This window comes from Cannabis sativa, chromosome 9 (genome assembly GCF_029168945.1).
Source record: "Cannabis sativa cultivar Pink pepper isolate KNU-18-1 chromosome 9, ASM2916894v1, whole genome shotgun sequence".
Classification (NCBI taxonomy): domain Eukaryota; kingdom Viridiplantae; phylum Streptophyta; class Magnoliopsida; order Rosales; family Cannabaceae; genus Cannabis; species Cannabis sativa.
In genome coordinates, this window is record NC_083609.1 from 58,516,146 (window position 1) to 58,525,090 (window position 8,945).

At 32.3% G+C, this 8,945-nt stretch overlaps 1 protein-coding gene across 1 annotated transcript; it reads left to right on the forward strand.

Annotated features, from left to right (window-relative positions):
- Nucleotides 1-4,274: 4,274 nt before the first annotated feature.
- On the forward strand, nucleotides 4,275-5,200 carry LOC115723967 (shikimate O-hydroxycinnamoyltransferase-like). Its single transcript, XM_061105057.1, has 3 exons — nucleotides 4,275-4,385; nucleotides 4,552-5,081; nucleotides 5,197-5,200. Exons 1-3 carry the CDS (start codon nucleotides 4,275-4,277, stop codon nucleotides 5,198-5,200), a joined length of 645 nt encoding a protein of 214 aa, XP_060961040.1.
- The last annotated feature ends 3,745 nt before the right edge of the window (nucleotides 5,201-8,945 follow it).

Here is an 8,945-nt window from a genome sequence, read left to right on the forward strand (position 1 = left end):
CAACAAGGTCATAACTTTTTGGTTTTGTAAACCTGAGGCAGAAGTCCATAGTGCCACTGATATATCTTAAAATTCGCTTACCAGCCAGCCAGTGTGTCGAGAGAGACTTTTGCATAAACTGGCATACCTTGTTAACACTAAAGGACAATTCGGGTCTTGTAATTGTAAGGTATTGCAATGCTCCTACAATGGATCTGTACAATTGAACATCGGCAAGAGGTTCCCCCTGGTGAGCAGATAAGCGAAGACCACTTGTCATGGGTGTTGGAGAAGGCTTTGAGTCAAGCATTTGAGCCCTTATAAGCAAGTCTCGATCATATTTAGTCTGACAGAGATGAATTCTTTCATCAGAATAGGCAACCTCAATGCCTAGGAAATATCTCAAAGGACCAAGGTCCTTCAAAGAGAATTGAGTGTTGAGATCTGCAACAAGAGTGTCAATAATAGTTTGGTCACTCCCTGTTATTAAAATATCATCAACATACACAAGAACAAGTGTTGTTGAGGTGTTGGTGTGATTAATAAACAAGGAGTGATCAGACTTTGAAGAAACAAATCCAAAGGATGTTAAACTCTGTTGCAATTTGTCAAACCATGCTCTAGGTGCTTGCTTTAGACCATAAAGAGCCTTGTTCAGCTTGCACACTAAATGTTCTTGTCCAGGGACTTCAAAGCCGGGTGGTTGAGTCATATAGACCTCCTCTTGCAAATCACCATTTAGAAAGGCATTGTTGACATCTAGTTGTCTAATTTTCCAACCATTAGACAAGGCTAGAGTCAAAACAACCCTTATGGTAACAGGCTTAACCACTGGACTAAAAGTCTCTGTGAAGTCAAAACCTGCTTGTTGGTGGAATCCTTTAGCCACAAGACGAGCCTTGTTTTTAAGAACACTTCCATCGGGGTTTTCTTTGATCTTATACACCCATTTACACCCTATTGCTTGTCTTCCTTCAGGAAGTCTCACCAAGATCCAAGTTTTGTTTCTAGCTAAGGCAAGGATTTCATCACTCATAGCACTATTCCATTGCTCTTGTTGAAGAGCTTCTTTGAGAGAGGAGGGTTCTCTAGAAGCCAAAAATGCCCTAGGTTTGAAAATTCCTAACTTGGATCTGGTGGTCATGTGATGCTTGTTAACTCTGCCTGGTGCATTCAAACAGCAGGCAACAAGAGGCAATGCAGCTGGAGAAGAGCAGATAGGAGGAGGTCTAGAATCTGATGTTGCAGAACTTAAAGTACCAGAATTTAGAGATGTTGAACAAGGCTGTAAGCTGGTTCTTGTGACAGTAACAGCTTCAGTACCCTAATTAGTTGGACTAGCAGTAGCCTCTTCATGAACACTATCACCACTTGCTAAAGTTGCACCTGCATTACAGACAGCAGTAACTCCTACAACAGGCTGCACAAGCACTGGAAATTGACTGTTAGAGGGACAAATATCTATAGGAGGATCAGGTACAGAAGTATTGTCACACAAAGCATGTTGGTCAATAGTATTTGGGCTATTTAAAACACCTGAAAAATTACCAGCAGTAGGTACAGAAGTAACTGGTGCAGTAAGATCATGGATGGTGTATGGATGTCTGTAATGAGAACATGTAGGAATTAATGCTGATATGAGAAATGATTTTTCAGATGCATCTGTGGGAGCAGTGGATTGAGAAGTTTGCTCATGTGGAAAAGAGAACTCATCAAAGATAACATCTCTCGAGATGTATAGCCTACCTTTAGAGTCAAGACACTTGTACCCCTTGTGATTCAAACTATATCCCAAAAAAGTACAAGGGGAAGACCTAAACTCTAACTTGTGTTTATTGTAAGGTCTAATGTTGGGATAACATTTGCAACCAAAGGTTTTGAAGGTTGTGTAGTCGGGCTTAGTGTGAAATAGAGTTTCCAAGGGTGTAGACTGCTGCAATAAGGGTGTAGGAAGTCTATTGTGTAAATATACAGCAGTTCTAAAGGCTTCATCCCAGAATTTTAGAGGTAAGGAGGCTTGTGCAAGAAGAGCTAGGCCATTTTCAACAATGTGCCTATGCTTTCTTTCAGCAAGACCATTTTGTTGATGAGTAGTAGGACAAGGGTGCCTATGATGAATACCACATTCAGCAAGAAAGTTGGTAAAGGATCTAAACTCTCCTCCCCAATCGGTTTGGAGGGTTTTGATGGATTTACCAAGCTGTAGTTCAGCTTCAGCCTTAAAATGTTGGAATGTTTTAAGGGCATCAGATTTGTTTTTGAGAAGGTAAAGCCAAGTAAACCTAGAATAGGCATCAACAAAATGAATGTAGTATTTATAGCCATTAAAGGATGGTGTGTGTGATGGTCCCCAAAGATCAGAGACCACCAACTGAAGGGGTTCAGAAATAATAGATTGAGATGCCTTTGGGAAGGGAAACTTATGGATTTTACCAAGACAGCAAGCAGAGCAAACAGAAAATTCAGATTCTTTATTAATGCCTGTTACATAATTTCAATACATTTTGGACAACCTTCTCGGAAGGATGTCCCAACCTATTGTGCCAAAGAGTGAATTCATTTTGTACATTGTTGTTACACTTAAAGCAATTTGATACTTTAACAGTAGAACCATTTAGTGTAGCAACAAAGGTACATTTGGAACTAGGTTGGGCTGAACTACTATAGGAAACATGACTGGTTTGTTGAGGACTTTGCTGCTGTAAATCTTGAGAAGACAGACTGGAAATGGGGCTGGAGTGAATAGGACCAAGTTAAGTAGGGTCAAAAGTATATAGGCCATTCTTGTGCATCCCCATCAGCAAGGTAGTATGACTCACTTTGTCCTTGACAAAACACAAATCATCATGAAACTCAAAATACACATTATTGTCTTTAGCAAATTTAGCAACACTAATGAGATTCTTTGTGATGTCTGGGACATGAAGTAAGTTATTAAGAACTAAAGAATGAGATGCATGCTGAGGTGTAAAATAAGATTGACCAATATGCTTTATTGACAAACCTGTACCATCTCCAACATGCATTTGATCTTGTCCTCCATAATCATAGCAATTTCCTAGATTTTGAGCTTGGGGAGTACAGTGATTAGTGGCTCCTGAATCGGGATACCAGTTGGGATCACTTGAATTGTTGTTGCTAGTGGTGAGGTTAATTTGAGGTTTCTATGTTCCAGCACCTTGAGAGCTAGAACCTGGTTGTGATCCTGAGAAAGACTTGTCAAAACGGTAATAACAATTGTGTGCAGTGTGACCAAAACGCAAGCACAATTGGCATTGCACCTTACTGTTCAGGTTCATAGCAGATCTACCAGATTGATTAAAGGAGATATTACCTTTACCACCGCCAAAGTTTTCCCCTCGATTGAAATTTCTGTTTGGAGCTTGATTAAACTGACCTGAGTTGCTGTTAAATTGTGCGTTTCCTTTCCCAAATTGTTGTCGAAACCTTCTCCAAGCTAGATTAACCTCCATCAGTGAATCCATAGCAGGATCTTGATCACTTGAAACAAGATTCGCACTCAGATCAATCTCCTTATTCGACTTTTCGATTCTCGATTCTGAAGCCAGAAGTAATGCCTCAATTTCACCGACGGTATACTGCTCAGTTCAAGTATTAGTGGATATGACGAAAGTATCATATTCACTAGGAAGCCCCTTGAAAATCGCAGCAACGTGATCTCGATCACTCAAGATTTCTCCAACAGAAGCAAGAAGATCAACGGTCTGCTTTACCTTCAAGAGATAGTCGTTGAGGCTGAGATTCCCTTTCTTTAAGTTCTGCAATTTAGTGCGAAACTCCAGAATTTTCGAAGATACTTGCAGAGTGAAATGCTTCTCCAAAGTCGACCAGATCTGTTGTGATGAATTGCATCCCACCATTCGAGTGAGAAGACCTTCAGTCATTAATGACAGCAACCAAGAGACCAGGAGTTGATCTTGAACTTCCCAGTTAATGTATTCTTGATTAACTCTGCTCTGTATTCGATCCTCTGGGGTTAGAAATTCAGCTGGAGGTGGATCCTTGATAAACTTCAGTAGCCTATTCCCTTTGATCGCAGCAAGTACCTGTTGCTTCCACAACAGAAAATTGTGGTCATTCAAACGAATTGAAATACTATGGTTGAAGTAAACAGGTTCTTGAGATCGAGGTTGTGTTGCTTGAACTTTATTGACACCAGATGTGTTGGAGTTTCCACCAGCAGCTCCTAGAGTAGCCATATTTGCATTGAGCAGAGGAAAGTGCTCTGATACCATGTTAAACCTCCGATCCATTGAACTGTAATACCATTAAACATGAAGAACAAAGTTGCAGAAGAAAGGGAGTTGAAGGAAGAAGAAAGAGCAGAGAAAGAAACAGAGAAAGATTGGAGAAAGGAAAGAATCATCTCCTTGAATCTAAAGAATGTACAGCCTTATATACAAGAGAGATTACAGAATAACAAAACAAAAATCATAACAACCAACTGAAAGCCATAACAGATAACCAACAAACAAACTAACCGCTAATTAACTCAAACATTAACAGACTTAACAACTAACTGTTTGATTAGTCTTAACAGACCAAATCAAGATTCTCAAAGCCAAATCTCAACAAAATGGTACCAATAACTATAGCACATTTGAGATTCTATCAACTCATATTTGGAGATGTGCATCTAAAGCAAGGTCACTTCCAAGTAACCAAGTTACTAAATTGTTCACTCTAATTAATGGTAGGACTAAATTGGACCCACCACTCCAACCTCATTTATTTGCTAATGTTTTATATGCAACTTCAACTGTTGTTACCATTGGTGATCTTATAAATAACCCAATAAATTATGGTGCTAGTAAGATTCGTCAAACTTTGGTTAAAATGGATAATAGTTACTTGAGATCGGCTATTGATTACTTGGAGCTTAGGCCCAATCTCATTAATGGGCCTGGTCGTGGGGCTGATGTTTACGAAAGCCCAAATTTTGGGATAGTTTGTTGGATTGGGCTGCCAATGTATGATTCTGATTTTGGATGGGGTCGGCCCTTTTATGTGACCCCTGTTGGGCTTCGTTTAGAGGGTAAAGCTTACATTTTAGGGAAATTTTCATGGGCCACCTTATTTTGGTAATTATTTTAAAAAATAACGTTGTTTTTGTTATGTTAAGTTTTTGTATATATAATTGCCGTTTTTTTGGTAACTTTCTATTTTTAGGATTAACAGTTGTGTTTATGTTTGCAGGTAATCGTGGAGGAGATGATGACGTGTCACGTCATTTTGTGTGTGATACATTATTAACATTATTTTTGTAAAAACTTACCTAATATAGTATATTCCTAAAAAAATCCCTACATTTTACCTCCAGGCCCAATTAATAATGGTAACTTGTTTGTTGCTATTGCTTTGAAAGTTGAACACATGAAAGTGTTTGAGAAGTTGTTATACGATGGTGTGTGTGTTGGGAATTCTACTCTTTAATGTATATTTTTGTTTTGTTGAGAAAAACCTAATAAAAACAATAAAGGTTTATGTCTTTTTAATATTTTGTATTGCTAGTTGTTTGGACCATGTGATATAATAAAGAAGCTATTTCATAAATATACAAAAATGATAAAGTTTTTATCTTTTTACAGATCTATTGTTTTGTTTTTTCATATTTCTACGATTTTTTTTTCACAACGGTATTGTTTTCCGTTGTTTTCGACCGTTGTTTTGAAGTTGTTCTTACGGGAAAGCAAAGTGTTTTTTTCACAGCAATATGAAATGTTGTTTTATAAGAAAGTTGTTTTGATATTGTTGTTATAGGAAGGCAACAAAGAAGCAAAACTGTAAGAATGTAAAAAAAAAATCTTTAAATGTAAAAATATAATTTTTTTTACAAAAAATAGTGTCTTGTATAATTATCCCTTATAAAATTTTATTTAAAATACAAAATTCAAATTGGTAATCACAAACACATGTAAAAATAAAGGTGTTTGGTAAAATAATCTCTGATATTGACAATAACACCCTCAAATCTTCACATAGTTCTTTTTGCATATTTGAAGTGTTATTTGTTTTTTGTTTGTTTGATATCAAGATGGATTGCCACTATGTTGACATATTGCAAGTTTTAATTATTTCAAATAATTTTAATGACTTAAATATTATGATGGCGTTTAATAACACTTTTTTAATGAGTTTTCTGTTTTTAAAATTGGAAAAGTAAAAATATTTTTCAAAAACATGTTCTATAAAACTGTTTTTACTTTTCAATTTTTTAATTAGAAATCAAAATTTTATAAACAAAAAAAGTCACTTTCAATATATTTTTTAAACAGATTTTTTCTTAATCAATATTTTAGACTCCGACCAGACCCGGACCCAAATCCCCTCCCCAGGGCCCTAGCGCTGAACCCGGCTTCTGACCCGAACCCGAATCCGACCCTGGGCCTAAACCCGACTTAAATAAAATCAAAAAATAAAAATGAAAATGAACTTTACAGAACACACTTTTATTTTCTGCTTTTAAAATTGAAAAACAAAAGTGGTTACAAACACAATTTTATTTTTTAAAAATAAAAATTTTACTTTCAGCTTGTGATTAAAAATTTAAAAATAAAAGTGTTACCAAACAGCACCTATAAAAAATTATTTTATAATTTTAAAAATAATTTAAATATGAATTAAAAATAATAAAAACAAAAAAAATCTTTAATTTTTGTTTTCATTTCTTTCGTCTATGACCATTTCTTATCTCATTTCTTAATGTTTACATTTTTTTTATAATTTTATTTACAAATTATATAGTTTTTTGATGTATTTTTATGTTGTACTATTGTTAATTTATTGTTGATTTTTTATTGTCGTTTTGATGTTGCTAAGATATTATTTTTATGTTATCTTTATGTAATTTTCTTGTATTTTTCGTGTTACTTTTATAAAATACCGTAAAATGTAATAAAAAAAATCTTTATACGTAAAAATGTAAAATTTTTACAAAAAAAATTATGCTTTGTGTAATTATCCCTTAGAAAAACATTACAAAAATATGTGCCTAATTTTTTTTAGACCCTATCTTTTGTATAAATGCATGGGTTTTAAAAAAATAATTTTTTAGACTTTGTGTTTGGTAAAAATGCTAAAATTAGGTATTTAATTAATATTAATTTTTAGACTTTGTATTGTTATGGATGGAGGCTTCATAGACAAAGATATTGTAGAGATTTTATGTAAAATTATTAAGACCACAAATATAATTGTTTGGTAAAATTGATACATAATAATAGGTAATCAAATTAAGTAATATAATGATAAAGTAGAACACGTTTCTACAAAGACATTGTAGAGATTTTATGTAAAGTTATTAAGACCACAAATATAATTGTTCGGTAAAATTAATACATAAATATACGAAATCCAATTAAGTAATATAATGATAAAATAGAGTATCGTTTCTAAAAAAAAAATAGAAAAAGTAAATAAATAAAATAAATAATTAAAATTTAGAAAAATAAACAATGAGAAAAATAAAAATTATTATGATCACCAACTATCTTTTATTTTATTTCCTAATGCAATTACTTATTTTTTTTTTCTTCTTTCTATTCAATTGACAAGTTGAATTAAACATGCCTGCTTGTTTCGATCAATGTTCAAATTCGTGCTTTACTTTTTCATTTTTTTTTTTACAATTCTAAACTATAAATGTATATTTTATAACTTTAGTTATATTTATATAAACTTGTCAAAAATATTTTACAGATTACCATATATATACAAAAATTACTAATATTATTAGAATTTAAATATTTATTTATATATACTCAATTTTTTTTAGGGTTAATTTCACAAATGCACAAAAATAACAAAAAAACAACAAAAATATGGTTTCACGGAATTTTAAATATTTTTACGATTTTTTTTATTTTATTTACATAAAATACAGTGTTTTTATGTTGAAATTTTGTTCATTTGTTGTTAATTTTTTGTTATATGTATGTTATTTTTTGTTTTTTTTTGTTGTAATTTTCTTGTATTTGTCGTGTTACTTTTATAAAATACCGTAAAATGTAATAAAAAAAAATCTTTAAAAGTAAAAATGTAAAATCTTTACAAAAAAAAAAAAATTATGCTTTGTGTAATTATCCCTTTGAAAAACATAACAAAAATATGTGCCTAATTTTTTGTAGACCCTATCTTTGTATAAATGCATGGGTTTTAAAAAAATAATTTTTTAGACTTTGTGTTTGGTAAAAATGCTAAAATTAGGTATTTAATTAATAGTAATTTTTAGACTTTGTATTGTTATGGATGGAGGTTTCATAGACAAAGATATTGTAGAGATTTTATGTAAAATTATTAAGACCACAAATATAATTGTTTGGTAAAATTGATACATAATAATAGGTAATCAAATTAAGTAATATAATAATAAAGTAGAATATCGTTTCTACAAAGATATTGTAGAGATTTTATGTAAAGTTATTAAGACCACAAATATAATTGTTCGGTAAAATTGATAAATAAATATACGAAATAAAATTAAGTAATATAATGATAAAGTAGAATATCGTTTCTACAAAAAAAAAAATAGAAAAAGTAAATAAATGAAATAAATAATTAAAATTTAGAAAAATAAACAATGAGAAAAATAAAAATTATTATGATCACCAACTATCTTTTATTTTATTTCCTAATGCAATTACTTAATTTTTTTTTCTTCTTTCTATTCAATTGACAAGTTGAATTAAACATGCCTGCTTGTTTCGATCAATGTTCAAATTCGTGCTTTATGACCCTAACTCACAATAATTCGTATTGAATTCTTGTCATGTTGTAATGTTATGACCTGAATTGTCATTCCTAATTTTGTATATACTTATAAGAGTAATAATTAGAAGGTAGATATAAAAATTTAATTATAGCTTACCCCACATATCTTGTTTGGATACTCAACACAATTTAATTCACACCAAAAACTTATAAATAGAGCTACATAACAATATTCA

Excerpts from the sequence above, each read along its gene's own strand:
- LOC115723967 (XM_061105057.1), top strand. The coding sequence starts at position 4,275 with ATGAAGAACAAAGTTGCAGAAGAAAGGGAGTTGAAGGAAGAAGAAAGA. Across the intron at positions 4,386-4,551 it reads TCTCCTTGAATCTAAAGAAT|ATTCTCAAAGCCAAATCTCA; the intron begins GTACAGCCTTAT and ends GACCAAATCAAG.